Here is a 24167-nt window from a genome sequence, read left to right as displayed (position 1 = left end):
ATATGGCAACTACACAGGAATTATAACTAACCAAAGTAAGTTTCTAAGGCAATTATTAAATTTGTTGAAAATTCACCTGTAAGCTTTTAATAGTTATTGGAAATGTGAACAGACTTCTTCGTGAACGCTAGATATCGTTCTATGCTTAGATAAAATAAGATTTGTAAGGTTGCTTTATCTTAATAATCGTGTTTTATTGCAAGCAAAGAATAATTTAAATTACCAAGTGTTTACTTATGCAACATATGCATTTTCAACTGGTATTTCTTTTTCTTAAATCCAGCACAAATTGTTACGAAGAGGTGAGGTTAGAAGTCATAACTGTTCAGCTCTAAAGTGCATTGTTAATTATACAATAAAATACATGCACAATATTCTAATTGTAATTATAAGGTTATTACTGATAATTTGAAATATTGTTTATTTTTATCTAGGCATTAAACTATTGGACATTTTTAATAGGCCTGGCATGGTCAGCTGGTTAAGGTACTCGACTCGTAATCCGAGGGTTGCTGGTTCACATCCCTGTCACCCCCAAACATGTTCGCCCTTTTGGCCATGGGGGTGTTATAATGTCACGATCAATCCCATTATTCATTGAAAAAGGAGTAACCCAACACTTGGTGGTTGGTGGTGATGACTATCTGCCTTCCCTCTATTATTACACTGCTAAATCAGGGACGGCTTGCGCGAAATTCAAAACAAACAAAACCTTATTTCACTAACATCACTTCAGCCCACCTACCTTGACTTGCATAACACCACTGCTGCCGAATGTAATACTTTAGAAACTATCGCGACATCCCTAGTAAGTTGCCGCGACACACAGTTTAAAATAATTGATATATATGTCCCCCCATTGGCACAACGGTATGTCTGCAGACTCACAATGCTAGAATCCGAGTTCCGATACCCGATAGTCTATTGTATTGTTTTGTGCTTAACTACAAACAAACAAACAAACCAAACCATTGACATATACAACAGCTTCTAATTTGTTTCTCCTTGTGGTCTGTTATTTTGTTAATCTAAACACTCTCCTGAATAACAGAGTGACGTCAAAGAGTTAAATATCCAGAAACTTGAACAAGTAAGAACTGTTTCGTGTGTCTACTCTTGTAGCTGTTACACGTTACAGGTATCAAAAGTCTTAAAATCCCCTCGATTTGTATATGATTGACCAGTTACTACTTGATTTATTAAAAATTATCTAATGTGTATTACCATCTATCACTTTTATTTGCTCTCGTCAGGAACTGTTAAAAAACCCTCCAGCTTAGGGCATCATTGGAAACGAACGATATATGAACTTAAAATTAATAATAAACCAGATTCAACAGAAGGTTCCACTAATTTAAGTATAAAAACGAGGGTAAGTAATGGGTTAAAAATATATGTGTGCTCACTGATAAAATATATATAGAAAGCATAACCGTACGTTTAAAATCTTTGACTTGCCATTATGTTATTGTGGAAAACTACTCTTACCAAGAATGATTAAAGTAATATAAATAATAATACAAAATTAAAAAAAAATTGTTCTCTCTGGATAAATAATTTGGTCAAATATCATGACTTGGGAAAGGTAATAAATATCCATAGAGATAGACGAATAAGCCACATTTGAAATATATATCAAAGTCAAACTCGTTTAATGCATTAAGTACATCTAATCAGTATAATTGCTTTCTTACATGGAAAAGTAGATAAATTATTTCTCAAAACTTAATAATGAAAAGTGTATGTATATAAAAGTTTTTATATACTTATTATGAAGCTTAGACCAGCCAACTTTGCAAAACAAATGAAATCTGCTGGTAATGTAATTATTTTGAAGCTGGTTACTAAAATGACTTCGGTGTAAAATACGTTTATTAGAAATTATAAGATAAAATAGAGCTTTTAAACAGATTGTGAGTAAATATTAGTAAAAAAAACTGAAAATGTATTACCTGTAACCTTCGAAATCTTGCTAGGTTAATTATAAAAATATCTGTTTATTTATTTCTTTATGTGCTTTGTTCTGCATAATACACTTAATCTTATTTTGTAGTAATGGATTATAATAGAAGAAATAAAAGGAAAAGTTGGAAAGATTTTTGAAGAGTTTCTATGTGATATTAATCAGAACGAAATTTAGTACTTGGGTAGAACTGGTTTTACTTTCTTAAGAGCCGATCGAATGGCGTTTCTTATTGGTCCTTCTGCAGCATCGGCAATTTTTTTTCGAAAAATTGAAGCAACTAAGGTAGACAAGCTAGATAGCAGGTAGCTTAACGGCCCCAAACCAGTAATTTGGATTTTTATTCCACTGAGTCGTGTAATCTCGAAAGAGTCCAACCTTGGTTTTGGTTTAGAGAGATTTTGGCTGATCTTAATGGTAGCTTGGAAGTTTGTTACCTTAATAAAGATGTGTCCACTGAGACGAATGAAAGCAATTTTCTTTTTCCACCGATAGTGTCCTTTAAGATCTCGGAGACCCAGTGATATCTGAATAGCCACTGAGTCTTTATTGCAAGATATATACGAGTTTCCACTCCTATATAGAGACGACAGTCCACGAACTTCACCGTCTCTTAAATGAACAGTTTTGTCAACATTATGGAGAGGTATAGGATCGGGGATCTGATGTTTGGCATTCTGTAACACCGAATCCACGTACGCATCCATGTTCGCTGTTCCAATGCAGTCTGTTGCAGAATTCCGTTCCGTTTCTCGTTTGAACACTGCAAGGTACATTGTTAAACTGTCTTTAATTAGATCTTAACTAATTTTTTGATAATTTTGTTGTTACTATATATAAATGGAATATGGTACGTTTCCCGACTGTCACAGGCGAGCCTTAAAATTGGAAGCCATAATGGTTTGACTTTTAACGAACAAAGTGAATTTCCTAAATTGTACAAAACATTGCACTAAAATTGACATACGTAAATAACAAGACTAAAAGTAAGCTAAAATATATTAAATAATATTTTTTCTCTTATTCATCAGCATGAAATACTTCAACTGGTATACTGTTACACCAAAACCATATGCAGTAACATAGGCATTCGAATTTAAATTTCATAAAAGTTGTCTTGGTTTTAATAACTGATTTTGCACTAGATTTCGAAAAGAATATTCTTTTTTTTCCTATCACATGAGGAATTTTTACAAATTGAGAAGAAAAAATATTACTTGAAAAAATTATCTCTTTTACCACAATGAACATTTTTTATCATTATGTTTGTTATGTTTGGGTACTAGAATGATCGATAAGACTCTCACGTCGCGATTGTTCTAGAGAAATCTCTTGCTATCAATTGTCAACATTTTAAGCACAATGAAATGTGACCTGATTTTAATGAAAATTATTCACTTAGATAAAAATATATATGATGTTTTGTAAAAACAAAAAACAAAAACAAAACCTGTACGCGATGTAGTAAAATGGATATAATTTCAGATTTAGCGTACAGGAATTATTGTAGAAAATTTTAAGAGAATAAAACCATTGCAAACCTGTGTAATCATTGTTTGTTCTACAAAATAGTTAATTATTGGAACAACAATACAGCTTTAGATTTTTGTGTACTTGAAATTATCCTTAGTTCCTTTTTCTTGGGCTGAAGTTCTTATGTGAACATTTATACTTGTGCTGACTTCTCTCTCACGCAAGATTTGAGCCCGGTATCGCCAGGTGGTTAGAGCGCTCTACTCGTAACTTGAGGATTGCAGGTTCGAATCACCGTCACACAAAATATACTCGTCCTTTCACCCGTGAGGGTGCTATAAGTGACGGTTAATCCCATTATTCTTTGACAAAAAAGTAGCCTAAGAGTTGGTAGTAAGTAGTGATGGCTTTTGTTTGCTTTGTTTTTTATAGCAAAGCCATATCAGGCTATCTACTAGTCCACCGAGAAGAATAGAACGCCTGATTTTAGAGTTGTAAATCCATAGACTTACCGCTGTACCAGCGGGGACGGATGGTGATGACAAAGCTATACGAGAAATTCAAACAAACAAACACAATATTTGAAAGTATAAGTTTCAGAACTTCAAAGAAAAGCTACTCAAAAGACTATCTGTACTAGACGTCCGTACTTTTGAACTAATAGATTAGAGTGAAGGCAACTAGTCAATAACACCCACTGCCATCTCTAGAGCTACTTTTGTCCAACCAAATAATGGGACGTGCCTGTCACCCTTATTACGCACCTATGGCTTCCAGGTGAGAAGTGTAATCTATTTTTGTTGTTGTTATGTCTGGTAAAGAGACGCGAACGATGTATCTGCAGATCGACAGTCTCGAACTTCAACTACCAGGCCACAATCGCTCTAGTTGCTGAAAACAAAGCAAGTGTATTTATAATCTTCGTAATATCTATAAATGATTTTTTAAAATGCTGAAGAGGAATAGTAATGACTCCAAAATATGCACCACGTTTTTCAGCAACGGACTACAAACCATGAATTCTCCACTACTTTAAGATTGATCAATTGGAAATAAGCATACTCGTTCAGCCTTATCCCTATAACTCAACGATAAGTTTAAGAACTTGTAGTCCTAAAATTCAAAATAATATTCTTACGATGTGCATATCATAAACAGCCCATTGAATAGTTTTGCGTCAAAAATAACAAAAATGAGTTTTATGTGTTAATACTTTAATGAAAACGTTATCTGTTAATTTGAATTACTTTTTATGTTGAATCAAAAACATAGCTTTATTTTCACGTTTCACTCGCTTTTTTGCCTTGGGAGCGTTATAACATTACGAACTATTCGTTAGTAAAGGAAAACCCCAAGAGTTGATGGTAGAGTCGATAACTAATTATCTTCGCTTTAAACTTTCACTGCTAAATTTATGATGGCTAAGACAGATAACCTTCGAGTGGCTTTGGGCAAATTCAAAGCAAACCAAACTGAAAATTAAGAAAATGTTTTTTAATGTTTGATTAGATCTCTGAAATAAATTATTATTAGAAGTTTAATGTGGAAAATGAAGTTACAAATGTTTAATTTATTGAAAATGCTTCAATCCGATAATATTACAAAAGTCTATAAAACCCACTTGCATAAATGGATAACAAACACGAAGTGTCGACTTTTAAATTCTTCAAATATGCTGAGCAGGCCTTGTTGAAATTTGGAAGGTTATCAAAAATTGTGTTATTTATGTGAGATAACAGAAAAATGCAAACCAGATGATATATATATATATATATATATACAGACGTTTCATTCCAAAATAACTTAAATCATTGGTAAATTTCTGTTACGCTGTCACAAAGATGCTTCCAATTTGTTGCGTCTTCCATCATCAATAGGAATGAGCCGTGAGACCGTGTGTACAAGGCAAGTAAGTTACCTTAGTTTATTAACCTAAAATTATTTGATTAAACACTAGATAAACTTAACTTACAAAATAAACTGTTTTTGTTTGTTGTTGGGGGGTTTTTCGCGCAAAGCTTCACGAGGGCTATCTACGTTAGTCGTCCCTAATTTAGCAGTGTAAGACTAGAATGAAGGCAGCTAGTCATCAACACCTTCCGCCAACTCTTAGGCTACTCTTTTACCAACAAATAGGATTGATCATCATATGACAACACTTCCACCGCTGAAAGAGCGTGTATGTTTAGTGTAACAGCGATTCCTCATGATGGAAACAACAGATAGCCTGATGTGACACACACATATAGGGATTTGAAGCCGCGACTCTCAGATAACGAGTCGAGCGCGATAACCACCTGCATAAACAGGACTCTAGAGAGCAAACGCAAGAAGGTATTGAGCGTATAATTAACAGTTTTGATTAATAACGATAATTTTTTATTATTGAATATTTTGTTTAATGTAAATGCTTAGGATTTTGATCATAGCTTCTAATTAATATAAATGTGAATTGTCTTAATTAAGTAAAAAAACATATATACATATTTAGACACACGCACATACATAATTCATAAGATAGTAGTATTTTTCATGCTCAAATTTTAATTATAAAACCGTTTCTTTACAGACAAAACACCACAATATAAACTTACTTGTCTTGCTTTGTTCTGTCACTGGCATCTCACAGCAGATGACCAAAACCACAAGAGCTGTTATGAGCTTCATCTCTGTATAAACAAACTGATCTTAAAAATAAATTATTCAAAATACATACCTGTAAAATCTTATTAAGAAACTAATCCAATTTCATGTGTTTTCTACTAACACGCCTTACTTATATAATTAATTTTACATCTCAACTTGGTAATGCATCTTAGTTACAGTTGAATAGATTATACATCAAAACCTTTTCTCTGAGTTGACTGATGTCGACCAAGCATTTGACGATTAAGAAGAGACACGTGTCTTCGGTTAATTTTTCACGATCACTTAAACTTTAAAAGTTGATTACTCCTAAACAAAAAATAACATGCTCTTTAGTTAGAACATTTTGTCAATGTCAGTCTTTTTGTTACTAAAATCATTTTTCCAATTTTATAAAGAGCTTGACGGAGGTTTTGACTGAAAAACTAAATAGAAATATTACCGTGAGAGGTAAAGTTAAGACAACCTGTCTGAAGGAAAGAAATTTCTCGTTTACCCTGAGAAAGAGAGGGTTCTGGATATAAAACCTTCATTACAAAGACAAAGGAAATTTCCTTCCTGCTTTTTCACAGGATGTGTGTTCTTTGTTTCCGGGATGTAGAACAATGGATAACATTTAGTTTCTATTAATATTTTACCATCTTCATTATTATTTATATACAAGCGAGTATATGTAATCTGAATATAAGTGAAATAATTTTATTTCAAAGGATATCTATCATATATAAACTTGTGTAGAAGAAACAATTAATAATGTTAATGAATGTATGGTTGCTATAGAACGCGTTAAAGATGGTACTAAGGTAAGAAATGCTCTAAAGTGACAGTGTCACACTCAGATATATATATATGTTGTACACTATACGAACACAAAGCTATAATGGTAAACCTTTATAATAGCCCCATCAAACAGAAAAACTGTTAAATAAATATACTAGGTTTGTATTCAAAGGTAAATATACCTTTTCAGATGTATAGTACTGTCCACCCGTTTATGCTACCGGAATATTTACAGCGATTAGAAATGTATGTTATGAAGTGTAAAGACGTCGCCACTACTAAGTTGCATTGTTATTGAAATATTACTACAATGTTTGACAACTGTACGCTGTATGGTGACTTCAATAATGTTATTGCTAAAGTATGTTGTTAATGGAGTATGTCTTCTACTTGAGACATATATGGCTAATAGAGAGAGCTGAATGCAATTGAAGACAGCGACTTGTTACTTTTTATTTTCATTCTTAATGTGAACAGAAAATATGTATTTTTCCTGTTGAGGTTTATAGCGAAAAATATTGTAGTTCCCTGAACGCTGACATATTCTCTAAACGACTAAATATGTAGAATCATTACTTTTAAGTTCTTAAATAATAGTAAAGTTTTATGTATATCTTTAGCTTAGTAAACCATTCTCTATAGAGATAGTTGTAATATATATATATCTTGGAAATAATTGTTTACTGAACAAATACCTAAATTTAGTTTATATTACATTAGGCAGACATTTTAAACTTATCCAATTCAATTAACAGTAGTACGAATATGGTTAAGTCTTTTCCGTTCCTTCTGGACATATTCTTACGAACGAATACACTACTGCCTGGCTCTGCTGCCTATGAACAACTGTTTAGTGTTGTTGCATTGATTGTCAGTTTAAAGCAAGTATTTTTTTTTTAATTTCGCACGAAGAAATGTAAGTAATTCAAACGATCATTAGGTTTGAAGAAAAATACAGATATTTTGACTAATTGAAACAATTTCCTCGAGTGGTAGTCTTTGTTTGTTTTGGAATTGCGCACAAAGCTACTCGAGGACTATCAGTGCTAGCCGTCCCTAATTTAGCAGTGTAAGACTAGAGGGAAGGCAGCTAGTCATCACCACCCACCGCCAACTCTTGGGCTACTCTTTTACCAACGAATAGTGAGATTGATATCACACTATAACGCCCCCACGGCTGAAAGGGCGAGCATGTTTGGTGCGACCGGGATTCGAACCTGCGACCCTCAGATTACGAGTCGAATTACTTAAAGCAAGTAAAACTGTACAGAAAAAACCTTTGAAGACCAACTACTGCTAAAGCATATAAAATGTTTTGCTAATAAAGTTCATCGGTTATATCCACTATGGGATGTTACTTTCTACTTTTTTACTCGAATATACTTTTAACCAAATACATTTTTACTCTAAATTAAATACACTTTAGGAATGGTGCTTTAACTTAAACACATTTTATTATATCATCTTAGCTTATTTAAAGAAATACTTTTTTACACTCCTTGGATCAGCTTAAATGTCTGTCATTTAAACATGAGTGGTACAGCGCCATCATGCGGAATTTCATACTGAACGTTATATAATTCCTTTTCGTAGTAGTTACGTCTTAGCTCAGTAAATCATTCTCTATAGAGATAGTTGTAATTTTGACCTTCTCTTGTGAAATATAGAGGGAAGGCAATTATCATAATCATTATTAGAGTTGTACATAATCATTATTAGAGTTGTACGAGATATACTCTACTAGAAGCCTATCAATTGCTTCTTAAAAGCTCTTGTATTAACTTATATTTGTGGTATTTTTATACTCGCAGAAGTAAGCTATTAGTCCTGTTCTAAGATAACAAATTTTAGAATTTGTTTCACTTCCTTTCTCATCTACAAACTCATTAGTTGTACAACTAATCAGATAAGACTCAAATGCAAATGTTAATGCAAACGCTTCTTTAACATCAAAACACAGTACAATGAAACAATGCACAACAATACAAAACAAAAAGAAAAGTATGTCGTGGGTGTACAGAATTAGCGAGAGCAGTGAAAGTTTGGTTTGGTTTATTTTGAATTTTGCGCAAAGCTACACGAGGGCTATCTTGTCCCTAATTTTGCAGTGCAAAGGCAGCTAGTCATCACCACACACCGCCAACTCTTGGGCTACTCTTTTACCAACGAATAGTGGGATTGACTGTCACACTATAACGCCCCCACGGCTGAAAGGGCGAGCATGTTTGGTGCAACCTGGATTCCAACCCGCGACCCTCAGATTACGAGTCGAATGTCTTAACCCACCTGGCTATGCCGGGCATGCGAGAACAGTGAAATGAACCACAAGTTCGGGTATGAAATTCATATGTGTTATGTTAAACCTTAAATGTGAACATAACTCCAATAAGTTAACAAGAAAATTAATGTCAAGAAACAAAGCAAAATTAAAATTTGGATAAAGCTTTGAGTTTATTCTTGATTTACTTTAGGGTCAAAGATAAAGCTGTTTGATTAACATTTAATTCAGAACGCATCTTATATACCCACAGGTCCTTTATAATCTCTCAGATTTTCAGATAACTCAAGCAGAAGAAAAGGTATTATCACGAGATTTAGTTTTTAATTATCCCTATAAACTGAATTATGCAGAATATTTTTTTATAGTTTTAAGAAGTTACAACAAAGATTGCAATGCATACTAATAGGTTAAGAAAATGACAATTTGATAATATAGGTACAGTGTTTCAGGCTTAGCACTTTCAAAATGCTGCAGCTTTCACCCAAAGAAAGTTCAAAAGAACTTACGTAAAGAAGAATATTTGTCTTAAAACATTTTATCTCACTTGATAACTTAATAATTCTTAAACCTGATAGAGGTAGTGGTGGAGTAATTTTGAATGAAAATAAAATATATACATAGCTTTTAACTACTTTAAATGATTGCATTAAATTTATGAGATTAGAGTTAGATCCTACAGTAAAAATAGAAAGACATCTACAAATTTATTTGTTAAAATTTAAAAGGAAGATTTGGTATATGATATCATTTATAATGAAATTAGACCAGTTGTTTCTTATTATAGAATATTTTATGGGTTATCTATAATATATAAATTAAAGTGTCCCGTTAGACTAGTTGTGTTAAGTATACGTACCCTTACTTATAAGCTAGTAGGTTTTTGAATTTCATGTAACTAATGAATTTAAGGGTAAAATAGTTTTGAATTTTCCAAAGTTATATATAATCTGTTTTTTTTTTACGAATCTATCTATATTTCCAGTCTTTACATTGATTCCTTATATGCAAATTTATACCGTTAAATGAAATAATTGGGTTAAGTAATAGTTTAATTTTCATAATTCTTTATTTCTAAAAATATTAGAATTTGTCACCAAAGACTCAATATTTCTGTGGTTGTCATTACGAACAACTCGATGGAATGTCTACGGGTTCAAGTTTCGCACCATGTTTGACTAATTTGTTTTTAACTTATTATGAAGAAAAGTGGTTAAAATTGTCTAGAAAGGTTTAAACCATTATACACTAGAAGATATGTTAATGATACTTTGTAGTTTTTAAGAATAAACCTGATATTCAATAATTTCAAAATTATCTTAACAACCAACGTATTAATACTAGACTTACATTTGAAAACATAAACAGCTAACAGTTTACCTTTCTTAGATACCAATACTGTTAACTTAGATAGAGGTTTTAACACTAAGTGCTATCATAAGGTAAATTTTTCATAAAAATATTTTCGTGTTCATAGTTTTTATCTTTTGAATTTAAAAATAACCCAATTCATCGGCTTATAACATAGCCAGTTGCTTGTTTTTTAATTTCGCGCAAAGCTATACGAGAATTATCTGCGTTAGCCGACCTTAATTTAGTAGTATAAGACTAGAGGAAAGGTAGCTAGCCATCACCACCCACCACCAACTCTTGAGCTACTCTTTTACCAATGAATAGTGATATTGACCGTCATATTATAACGCCCTACGGCTTAAAGAACGAACATATTTGATGTGACGGGATTTGAACCCGCGACCTTCAGATTACGAGTCGAGTGTCTTATCTACCAGGGCATGCCGGGCCAACATAGCTACTTGTTTTACCCCTGCACAATTCAGTGATTTATGAAAACAATAATTAATTCATTGCGTTCTACCATTTACTGGTAATTATTCTATAAAATTATGGAAACATATCAAACCTGTTTTGAATAATAAATTTTACCAACATACTAAATATAAAATTGTCTTTAAACCAATGTCTCATTTAATTAATTATTTTAAATATAAACACAGAATTCCTATAATGCATCGCTCTTACGTCATATGTAAATTTACATGTCTAAGGTGTAACCTCAGCTATATGAGCTGTAAAATGACATCATCTTGGTTATGAGTTTGAACTTTTCGTGTATAAAACTTCTAAGTGTAATTCATCTAATAAAATTATTTACATACTATTCTATTTCTAATTGATTAAGTTTGTCGGTGGGACAATAAGGTATACCCTTTTTAGTAAAAATATTTCATTCCGTCTAAAACAAGTATAAGAAATACTTAACACATTAAGCAGATGAGCTTGGTGTGCCATACTGCTAATGATCCATTCTTCTTTATCTATGGATTGGTTCGATCGTTCCCGCGTATTTTGAATTAATCAGGTTTGCACAGTCCTTTCTTATTCCTAAGTGTTTTCTAAATGGTAATGAGTGTCATTTATGTAGAGATAAATAATCCAGAAACGAAAATTAATTATTGATATTTTGGTAGTCTGGAGTAGCTCTTTTAATTTTACTCTTATAACTCTAAATTATCTAACAACAAATTATGCAAAGGTTATAAAGGTTATAAAGCCTCGTAGCATTTAGATTTATTGTAAAATTTTATTTTCTCAAACTAAGAAATGAGGTTACTGATGATTTTTAAACGAATTCTGAGTTTTATCAGATTGCGCTAAATTTAAAGCTTTATAGTTTGATCCAAACAATCAATGACAAATTAAATTGTAGGTATATTTGTTGAAAAACTAAGTAATTTTAGAAGCTTATAATATGGTTCCTTCTGCTAGTAAACACTGTGATATTCGACATAATGGTTTGAAGATACATAATAAGAACCGTCCAATATACATTGTCTTAAATGTTGTTTATTGTAATTCAAAAGAAAAAAAACCTGGTCGTTAAGTTGATTTTATGAAATATTTTGCAAAGAAATTAAATTACACTAAAGAAAGTAAAATTTGATGTAGCCGTTTTATTGTGTTATATTTGATATTGAGCTCATTTAGAAATATACTTTCTAACTAAGTAATTTAGGTAAGTGCTGAACGTGTTTTAAATGATAATTACTGGGTTATTAAAGTGTTTACGAAACCTCTATTTCGCTTAGATATTCGACACAAAGCAATTTTATTTTGTATTTAATGGGAAAGTTATTTTCATATATGGAGCGTGTATGTGTTCTTGTTATATCAAAGTCACATCGAATTATCTGCTGTGTCCACCGAAGGGAATCGAACCCCTGATTTTGGTATTGTAAATCCGTAGACTTACCGCTGTTCCAACGGGAGACACATTCATGTGGAAGTTCTTGCTTTGCTCCTAGCTCCTGAACGATATTATATTAACTATAAAGTGTTAATGTATATGTTTCGATGATATTTTTTATCATTTTCCAATAGAGAACACACGATAGTTCTCTTTATATTTAATTAAATTATATTTATCCAAATGTTAGGCTTAAATCAGAAGAAAAGTATATTTTTTTGCTTCATCTGCACTTGCGTATTGATATTAGGATCATTTGTTCTCTACTTTTGTTTATCCTCCTGAGATCCAGAAAAAAAATATGATTTCAAATAACTTTATTAATCTGAAACCTACATATATTTGACCAGGAACGTTTATAGATTTCGAACATTACAAACTTTAGTATTTCTACCAGGATATTAGATATTTTTGCCGGAAAAAACTCGCGTGTGAAGAATAAAGCTAGTTAGCATTCTCGTCAAGTGAAGTGTATCTGTGAATCGACACAAACGTAATTTGCGCATCGTGAACGGTCGACAAAGTATTCAGTTCAAGACCGGGTAGAAGTCTCAATATTATTTGTAAGTTTATAAAAACTTTGCATATGAATCAGAACAAATTCGCTCTCCGTGAAGCGTCTATAAAAGATTCAGTTCCAGACCAGATAAAAGGCTCATTAATGTCTGTAAATTTGTAAAACTGCTGTATATAAAACGTTATTTGTAATAACCATTATTATCAATTGTATTATTATTTGTATAGTAAAATATATTTGTGTGAAGTAAGAAAATTGTGTGTATCCATCTTTTGGTAAATTATATAAATTGTGTGTATCCATCTTTTGGTAAATATAAATTCAATACAAATCGACGTTCAAGTAATTTTTAAATACAAATGAAAAATTCCCATTATTTAAAATCGTAATGTGCCGTACGTAACATAATAAATCGGAGAATCGTCCGAGATCAAGTAAAATACGTAATAATAATTATATAAAATAGTTATTTCACGTCTTTTTTCGACGTTTTTCTTTCATCTCGTATATTAAATATTTATTTTTCTAAAAAATTACACGGATAAACTTTCATATTACATCTCTGCCAATTTTATCTCATTGCTGTGTTTTAATCATGAGAGTCGCATAAAGGCTACCATTTAAACCCACGTAGGTTCAATTAACTTTCAAGTTACATTCTGAAGTAGTAATAAAACATAATGGTGATTTATATCTGAAATGTTGGTTGCATTTTCTGATTTCATTTGGTCTCAGAAACATAACTTCATATTAAAAGTACAACTTTAAACTCCCTCAATAGAAAAATAACCAAATATTTTTTGTTTCTTCTATTCGCTCTACATTTTTCTCTCATATCATAGAAAAGTTGTAATCAAATTTAAATTGTATTCTTACTGGTGTAACACCAAATATATTTCTGTATTAGCACCCCAGTGGCTCAGCGGTATATCTGCGGACTTACAACGCTAAAATCCGGGTTTCGATACCCATGGTGGGCAGAGCACAGATAGTCCATTGTGTAGTTTTCTGCTTAATTCAAAAAAAGGCACTAACCCCCAGTGGCGCAGCGATATGTTTGCAGACTTCCAACGCTAAAATACGGGTTTCGATACCCGTGGTGGGCAAGCACAGATAGCCCATCGTGTAGCTTTGTCCTTAATTCAAAACAAGAACAAGCAACAACGTTTGTGTATTTCGCAATTAAGTAAATTATAAATATTGTAATAATGAGTTTCAAGTATGTTAATAATAAATAGATTTATTGTTAAACATCATTCCAAGGTTCTCTTTATTATTTCTTATGACAATACTGTTTGTTTAGCTTTAACTTTTAGGTGCTCATTAAATTAAATAATTAATTAATTCTCTTAAAATACGTTTAAAGAACATTATTTTCTGATCGTTCAGTTTTGATATCCATTTCCAAACTAGAGAAAGTTGCATAGTACATTATTCGGTTTAGGAAGTAACACAAGATTAAGACAGAAAAGATAAATTGAAAATAAAACCTAATAATGTGCAAGAAGTATTATTAAGCCTATTTAAAACATCTTAAAACAGAGTTTGTATACCTCAAATTGTTTTTACTACTAGCTTTATAACATTCTAGATATTTCAACTTTTCAAGCACAACAGACATGTAACATCAAAGATATGATCATGATAAAGTAGATTTCAGTTATATCATGAAAGTGGACATGTATTCATCCCCAACGCTTTTTTTCCTTTTAAAATTTCTGAACATAAAATTTAACGTTTCATTTTTGAAAGATAGAAAAGAAGTTGAAAGCGTATGCAGTCCATCTTGATTTTATATATATCACGACTATTAAGACTAGAGACTAGAAATTACTGTAAAATGAACGAATTAATTCATTAAAATGTTAATATGCAGACTAATAACTGGTGGGTGATGGTTGTCATTGGACACATTTCTGAAAAATGGTTGCTCATTGTACGTTATATATATGCAACCTCATATTTCATCCTAGTATCATTTTCTAAATCACCAATAATATGAATATTTATGAGATTTTCTGCAGTTTTGTATATTTTGTGTAATACATTTTTAGTCAACTACTTATATTCAGCTGTGTATAGCTCCCTGTTTGGAATCGAAACCGAAGTTTAGTGTTGTAAGTCTGTAAGTTTACTACTGGAGACCAAATGGAATTTTGTAAACAGAAATATTAAATACGATGAATAGAGTTTTGTAAACAGAAATATTAAATACGATGAATGGAGTTTTATAAACAGAAATATTAAATACACTGAATGGAATTTTATAAACAGAAATATTAAATACACTGAATGGAATTTTGTAAACAGAAATATTAAATACGATGAATGGAGTTTTGTAAACAGAAATATTAAATACACTGAATGGAATTTTATAAACAGAAATATTAAATACACTGAATGGAATTTTATAAAGAGAAATATTAAATACACTGAATGGAATTTTATAAACAAAAATATTAAATACACTGAATGGAATTTTGTAAACAGAAATATTAAATACACTGAATGGAATTTTGTAAACAGAAATATTAAATACACTGAATGGAATTTTATAAACAGAAATATTAAATACACTGAATGAAATTTTGTAAACAGAAATATTAAATACACTAAAAGGAATTTTGTAAACAGAAATATTAAATACACTGAAAGGAATTTTGTAAACAGAAATATTAAATACACTGAAAGTAATTTTGTAAACAGAAATATTAAATACACTGAATGGAATTTTGTAAACAGAAATATTAAATACACTGAATGGAATTTTGTAAACAGAAATATTAAATACACTGAATGGAATTTTGTAAACAGAAATATTAAATACAGTGAATGTAGTTTAGTAAGCAGAAATATTAAATACCGTGGATGTAGTTTAGTAAGCAGAAATATTTAATGCACTGGTTAGAGCTTAGTAAAAAAAATATTAAATACAATAAATTATATTTAATAAACAAGAACATTTAACGTTCAACCATTATTTTGGATCGTGAAACATAAAACAATCAAAACTATCAACTCTAACATTCATAAAATCTAAGACAAACAGGAATTTTTCTGCAACTTTCTTTGTATTCACCGACTTGCACTTGCTGCAGTAGCATGCATATAACAACGACATATTACGAAGGAACAATAAGTCAACTATGTATACACACTGCTAGAAAATGTGGTTCTTTGTTGGCTAGTTCTTCGTTTTCGAGCTTTGCTTTTGCTGTATTTGTTTTATCCAAAATAAAGAAAGACCATTCAGCCAACAATAAGCTAAAAGTTATTCTAGTATTATGAACAAAAATTAAGTTCTTGCTTCAACCAGCACATCCATATAGATATAACAAGGCATCGCAAACGAAATATAAAAATATATTTTTATACAAATATGTCAAAGAAAATTTATAAATATCATTCAATCACTTTTAACGATTATTTTTAACATATAATAAAGGATAAAAATTTCTAATTTGGTTCAAGTAACAACCACAAAACAGTATCAAGGTAATATATCTTTACAACGCTTCAAAGCTTGAAAATTAAACTTCTCAGCGTAGTATTTGTATACAAATAAAATAAACAGAATTTACATAAAACTGAACGTTGTCAAGCCTGTACTTATAATTTACTAACAAGTCAATGTCGGGGACAAAGCGGTAGCTCACAATCTGCAAGTTTAAAACCTAGATTCTATAACTTATATTATTTCTGTTACAACCTTTTGAATATAGTAATATGTTCGAACATGCACTTTATCTCTCTCCTGGCTGAGGTAGGATGCAATTATTTTCAAAATGTTTGTATTTTTTAACCCCTGTCTCCTGTACGATAACATGCGAATACCAGATTCAGTTCTAAAACATCATCAAATCGTACAACTGTCTAAGTTTGTTATTATACCAAACATTATTTCATCACATTTCTTTTGTATTGTGTTGTGTTTTTTGCAAGTACAGAATATTAGACAAATTATAGTTCTTTATAACTATTAGGCCTGGTATGGCCAGGTGGGTTAAGACGTTCGACTCGTAATCCGAGGTTCCCAGGTTCGCATCCCCTTCGCACCAAACATGCTCCCCCTTTCAGCCGTGGGAGCGTTATAATGTTACGGTTAATCTCACTATTTGTTGGTAAAAGAGTAGCCCAAGAGTTGGCGGTGGGTGGTGATGACTAGCTTTCCCTCTAGTCCCACTGCTAAATTAAGGACGGCTAGGGCATATAGCCCTCGTGTGGCTTTGCGCGAAATTCAAAAACAAACAAACAATTATAACTATTACTTTCTTTGTTCCAATACGATCTGCAGAATTCTACGAAACATTAGAAGTGGTATCATTACGAGTGTGGGTGTAGCAAGCTAACGTAAACACTTGTAAGCAGGACTGAAGAAGATATAACAAGTTGGGAACCCGAGAATGGGAAGTGCTCGTTAAATCGTATTGTATAACACGACCCAAATTACGTTTCGTTAAAACATGCTTTTGATTTATATGAAATAAAACTATTTTCACGTTACGGTATTACATCTTCAGAAGTTTATTTTGATATGTAGTTTTCACCGATATCGATTTACAACAGATGAAGCAACGTCCACCGAAATCAGCGAAAATTCCTGATGAAGCAAGCTAACTACGTAGATCAGGCCTAAGCAAGTAATAACTTGGTAAATAATTTTACATATATCTCGCTTTAAGAAGTTGTTGCTTTCGTTTATAAAATGCATAAAAGTTACAAATCAAAACTACAACAATAAAGTAAACGACCCGCCGCAGTAAAATTTACAAAATTTAAATCTCTCTTGCTAATAAGTACCAGTAAATTAAAAAAAGTAAAAAACTTTTATTATACTTCTACATTACGTTTTCAACAGGAAAAACTACTGGAAAAATATTTTTATGTGGATAAAAATGTTTGACAGATAATGGCTAGCACAAACACTTTATGTTTGTTGAGATACAAGTCACGTTCCACATTTATTTTATATAAAGTGCTGTATTATTGTACTGGTTATTCACATGACTGCTGCACTACTAAAATACTTGCCACTTAATGTTCCGTGACTCAACTTGAAAATGTTTGGACTTAAATATTGTTCCACCGTGAAATCTATTTGTTTCGGGTTCTCGCGCAAAGCTTCACGAAGACTATCTGCGCTAGCCTTGCCTAATTTTGAATTAATCAACTAAGAAGAAAGGCAGATAATTAATAGTATCCACCGCAACCTCTTGAGCTACTCTAATCGAATAGTTGGATTTGACTCTCACTCTTATAAACACGAATTTTGTAACAACGAGACGCCAACCATAAACCTTCGGACTCATAAACTGTTGCTAGGCCACACCAGGCCCCCAGTGTGAAGAGAATCTGCATGCGCTTAACTCACCATCACGAAATGGTATGATCAAAATACAACGCAGCGGTGATTGCGAACGCTCGAATAACAACTAAATATATACATACACACACTACAATCTACACAGTTGTTTACAGCCTACGAGTGTAAAATTTGATATACCAAACCATCACTCACTATTAAAGTTACATCACTAACATATTACAAAGCCAATCATCGAACTCACATGATCACAAACAACCAACTTCTAATGAACATTCAGCCTGTTCACGAAAACAACTGATCCAAATGAAATATTAGTTAACAAAGTGCATGATTAAAGTACAACAAATTTATGGTAAGGCTGCTTTGTTAACTTAAGTGGCAGCGATCCCGAATTACGTTGTAGACAGTTCATTGGGGATCGTGTATTAGCTGTTCACCCCAAATCAACGTTTTTCATGTTTACTTGTGAGATAAGAATCACATATAAAGTATTATCTATTTCTTTCCACAGCTTAAGCTGTAATTACAACATAAAATATTATCTATTAAGTCGTTGGCCCGGCATGGCCAGGTGGTTAAGGCGCTTGACTCGTAATTCACGGGTTCGAATCCCCGTCGCATGAAATATGCTCGCTCATTTAACCGTAAGGGCGTTATAATGTGACGGTCAATCCCACTATTCGTTGATAAAAGAGTAGCCCATGAGTTGGCGGTGGGTGGTGATGACTAGTTACCTTCCCTCTACTCTTACACTGCTAAATTAGGGACGGCTAATTGCAGATAGCCCTCGTGTATCTTTGCGCGAAATTCAAAACAAACCAATTAAGTCGTCTATAAACTTTTCAGCCTCTACACTAGCTCTAACCTTTGTTAAACTAATGCACCTTACCTAAGGAAAGTCAATTCGAGAGTATATTCACAATAGTGTAACTTACAGAAACATAGTGTTTAGGCTCTCGTGTTTCTTTAGTAGTAATTTATCTATCTACTGAGCCTAGATAAATTCAAACTAACAAGTTAAAACACGTTTTAAGTTCATGACGTAAAAGCAGTATATTAATTTGAAATCTAAAAATCATACAAAACATTTACTTGTTTTAAACTAACAGAATATCAGTAATGAGTGTGATTATCAGTAATGAGTGTAAATATTCTGACAATCACATTTTTTTCAAGTGAATCTTGTTCAATTACTACAATCTTGTCACGTTAGCATTTTCACCTAATAAGTAAAATTCCATAATAAACTTAAGCTCTATTTTAAATTTATATAACCAATTCTTAAGGTATCAGTTTTGGTTTAAAATAAATTGTCACACAGGTAATATTATTTATTACTAGTTTTGTACAACAGGTGTTGCAATAGCCAAAACTACCGATAAATTGAATACAGTTCGTAGTTTCAATACGGTAAAAATTACTATTCTATCGTACAACATATAAAATTAGATGTAGCTTCTTTCATTGTAATAAAAGTTTATATTAATATTTTCCACCTTACGTTTCCATAGCACAATTTTTATTATAAATCTAACATATTCATACTACTATCTATTGTGTGTTCTGTATCTTAGGACTGAAGACATGGTTATTAAAGTGTTCTTCCTTTTCACAGTTTTATACCTGCATCTTTTAAGTCGAGTAAAAGCTTGTATTAGTGGTACTTGGAAAGCATTTAAACTAAAAAAAAAAAAAAACTGTACTATTTATTCAGTCATAACAAGTAATAATAATATATCGTCTGGTGTTGAAGGTTTGTAATGATATAGATTTCTATGTAGGGTTTTCGTAAAGACGTAAATCAACATGTGTGATTTTCACAAAGACCTGGATTTCCATGTAGCGTTGTTAACTACCTTGATTTTCATGTGGCTTTTTCATACAGATCATTATGTGATTCTTTTCTCGTATTTGAAAACCATGATCACTTATAAACGAGTTTAATGCCAACAAATCCAAACTAACGATAAGACGTAAGGCTCCATGTAAACTCCTGCTATGTATGATCGTTCCAAACGTAGTTAGTTTTCAGCTTAAGTTTCAAAATGCTTCCATGACCAATAAAGTGTGAAATACTGGTTTAACATAGGTATATTTTTACAAAACCAATTTTAATATAAACTGTCGTAATAATGCCAACTGGCATGATTAATCAGTCTAGTGGCTTGATAGCATAAATAAAGAAGCCGCCTAATCCTTCGATCAGCTTCTGGGTGGCTTTTTTTTTTCATTGTTTTACAGGGCGGCTATGGGGTAGCGGAAACTGCAGTGCCTTGCTGCTTGATTGTTTGTCGCCTCCCGCTCAATTGATCGGGTAGAGGACGAAGGCTTTTACCCTTAAGATGTTTTATCAAGCTATTTTTCTCCTCATCACTAAGGGCTTCAGAGATGGCTGGTCCCGAACAAAACACCTTCAAACTTATCACCAAATACCGAACATAATACAAGCGTTTTCCTAAAACTGTCCTCTTGTTCATAGAAGTAAGTTCAATTTTCTGGCGTTTACATTCTTGGCAAGCCCCGTTCACCAGAAAGTTAAAAACTGTTAGTTCTGAATGTACTTGGATGGTACCCTGAGCAACTCTTTCTCCACGTTCTCAAAATCGCCACTGAGTAGCACGTGATCATTGTGAGCACCAATCATAGAGTCACATTTATTTAACAGTTCGTTTTGCAGATTTTGCCCTTCATCATGACCGTTGCTACCTGACAATCTTTTCAAATAACTTTATATCCCAAGGACATTTTTCTTTGTCACAATATCACACAGGTACTCGAGGCAGCTGGTAGACAGCTCCTCTAGCAGATATTTTTTGGACGCGATAAACAGCTGTATTGTTGTCTAATCCGAATTAAGTTACACCTCATCTGCTTCAAGAAAAACATGCCTGAAAGAAGAAAAATCAAACAACAATCCTAAATTTCAAACTTACAATAATTAGAGAATAACGTTTAGCACAAAACAAAGGATATTTTATTCTCCTTGGGTCTAGTAGACAATAAGTACATATTCAATAATGTGAGAAATAATATACATCAATACATTTATCCAATCAATAAAGTTTACCAAAAATTGCCTTTTATTACCATTGGTACCAATACATAAAATCAATCATTTTCTCTCTCATTCGTATTACTATTGTTTCTTGAATATTCTTTCTTATTAAAAATTCTTCCAGAGTTAACATTATTGTGTTATCTCGTGTGTGTTTTTAATAAATACAAACGAGCGTAACATATTTGTTCTAGTTTTTAAAAAAACTTCCTTAACCTCATATCGTTTAATGTGTTGTGTTCCTCAACAGAATTTCCTCTCAGTTCGTTACTTAACAGTTTTTATAAAACTCACGTAACTCACCTTAGAAGAATTTCGAAGACATACGGTTCAACGTCCTCAATCCTGATGACAGTAACAGACTTTTCATTTGTTCTTCAAGGCAAACAGTGTTATTTGTATTAACACCCTTCCTGTGGAGATTAGTTTTAAAAACGTTTTCCATCCGATCTTTCATGGCAAACACTGTTATTTATATTTATATGTACGTTGTCTCAAAATGCAGAAGCAGGTGTAGATGTTTGGTAATAGTGCCATCTACCTTTGAACTAATTGTCTGGCCATTTTTCTTCTCCATATTTGGACATTACTCACAATTGCTTGATGAAAAATAATCAGACTGTATAAGAATTCTACACAGTTCTACCACCACGGGTATCGAAACCCGGTTTCTGGCGTTGTAAGTTCGCAGAGATGCCATTGTTCCACCGAAGGGGGGGATGTACAGTTAAAATAATTAGTTTATCAAAATGGTCACACAATTGAAAAAAATTAAAATTAAAATAATTACACAATTAATACACTGTAATTGCCACTGGGGACGTTTTTTTATTAATTTATTAACCTTATAGATGTTAAGTTTCTTGGGTATGCTTAAGCTTAAAATATACAAAGAAATTTGAATTTAAACAGCCTTTATTTTTTTATTGTTAAACACAAAGTTACACGATAGGCTATATCTGCTGTGCCCACTACAAGTACCAAAGCTCAGTATTTAGCGTTGAGCCGCTGGAGAGTTTAAAGTGCCAAAAAGTTGTCTGTAATGGTCACCTATAATGAAAATGGAGAAAGCCATTCTTATAAGATATACTTGCCAAATTATATATTTATGAAATAGTTCGGACAAATTAGACGAACTTGTTAGTCTAAACAAAATTCAGTCTCTTTTACTTTTACTAATATTGTTGTCATTTGAAATCAGACCAACTGAATCTAGATCATGCACTAAAAAGCATAGTTTTGCCTCTTTAAATCGTTTGTAAGAGTTACATCAAAACTGTTAAGAATATATAATAATTAATAATTTTTTTTCTTTGAAGCTTGCTGGTGATAAATTTAGCATCGATAAAACAGACTAGAAAGGCTTGGATTATTTTATTATCTGTAAGATTAATAAGTTTGGAAGTTGAGCTCACAGTTTCAAGTTATACGTTACCTTGAAAATTTACACATTTCCAAAGAAATCTCCTGATGGGAATCCATTAATTTCCTTTTTCTTGAACAGTTTTCGTTTATCATAAAATGAATTAACTTGTTTATTTGTAAGTACCCCAAAGCTACACAATGGACTATCAGTGCTCTGCCCTGTACTAGTATCGAAACCTGCTTTCTAGCGTTGTAAGTCTGCAGAAGTGTTGTTCATCCCACTGATTGAGATTTCACTATTCAATCTGAAAAAAAAAAAATCATTAGTCTAATAATAAATTTTAACAGCTGTTAATAATTTTACTTTTTTATGTAAAGTTTAACTTTATTATTTATATAGCTATGTTTGTCTACTAAAAGACCTTTTGGCTCACCAAATATGTTTGAAATTATAAAACTTTTCCTGCAGCAATAACTCTCGCAGGAAGTAAGAACCAAAGGCTGTTGATGCTAAAGTCAGTGTCCTTTCTTTTATATGATATTGCATGGATGCACACGATACGTATTCGGTGCTGTAGTAGTTGTAAACAACAACGGTCAGTGAATTCTTGTGTTAAGCTGCGTAACATGCAACATTATAAATATTGTGATATTATATTAAATATAATATTAGCTAATTTACTTCTACAATTTAAACATTATAAGTATTCACTTACAAAAGTAGTACTACAAGCTGTCTTTAACAGGCTTGTAGGAATATCACGTAAGAAAGAATACTGTTAAGTTGAAATTGAACTATACATGTAAACCTATTTTTATAGACAAACACACATGTGCAGAATTCATACTGAAGAGTACGTGTCTGTTAAAATTCAGCGCCAAATCCTTTTATCTCAACCAGTTACGAATAAAATTTTATAGTATATTTCTCACTGTGTATTACCTTAATCTAGCAAACATCTTAATTCAGGAAACTACTTCATCGTCAAGTGATATTATCCACTTTCCCTTTTATTATTAACTTAGCTTGGTATATCATCAGTATGTGCATACGCCATGTATATTTACAATATTCATAAACACTTTGTTTTTATCTCAGCTCAACATCGAATGTTTGGTTGACTGATTTCAACGGTCAAATGATTCACCCGGAAATGCAAATTTCGTTAAGATATCACAACAGTTGCTTTAGTTTCGAAAGAAGAAAGGCTCTTTTAAAGCAAAACCATGAAATTTACGCTGAAAGACTTTGCAATCATGTCATGCTTCTGTTCCCAGATGCATGAATAATACTACAAAATAAGTCAACTAAAACAATAAATAAACACCTTTTAACATTGTTACTGCTATAGTTTAGAGTTTGGCTCGGCTGTAGTGTTCTTCTGAATCGATGTGAAAAAGTCCAACATAATCTGCTTTGTGGAATTGATGTTGACTTTAAATCGATGTTCATAAGGTAGGCTTCCTTACTTAAGCCATTTATAGAAATACTGACTCGA

The 24167-nt window shown here is 32.1% G+C and overlaps 1 protein-coding gene across 2 annotated transcripts; it reads right to left on the bottom strand.

Moving 5' to 3' along the window:
- Positions 1 to 1635: 1635 nt before the first annotated feature.
- Positions 1636 to 6663, bottom strand: LOC143236902 (uncharacterized). Of its 2 annotated transcripts, none has more exons than XM_076475572.1 (3): positions 6525 to 6663; positions 6031 to 6105; positions 1636 to 2726 (listed from the first exon to the last, which is right to left on the bottom strand). In XM_076475572.1, the coding sequence occupies exons 1-3, from the start codon at positions 6613 to 6615 to the stop codon at positions 2137 to 2139; spliced, it is 756 nt and encodes a 251-aa protein (XP_076331687.1). In that variant the 5' UTR covers positions 6616 to 6663; the 3' UTR covers positions 1636 to 2136. The 2 variants fall into 2 exon arrangements, with proteins under 2 accessions (XP_076331687.1, XP_076331688.1); XM_076475573.1 differs by having other exon boundaries at positions 6285 to 6582.
- Between the last annotated feature and the right edge of the window lie 17504 nt (positions 6664 to 24167).

Source organism: Tachypleus tridentatus, chromosome 13 (genome assembly GCF_004210375.1).
Source record: "Tachypleus tridentatus isolate NWPU-2018 chromosome 13, ASM421037v1, whole genome shotgun sequence".
Lineage (NCBI taxonomy): Eukaryota > Metazoa > Arthropoda > Merostomata > Xiphosura > Limulidae > Tachypleus > Tachypleus tridentatus.
This window is presented reverse-complemented; position numbering and strand designations above follow the sequence as displayed.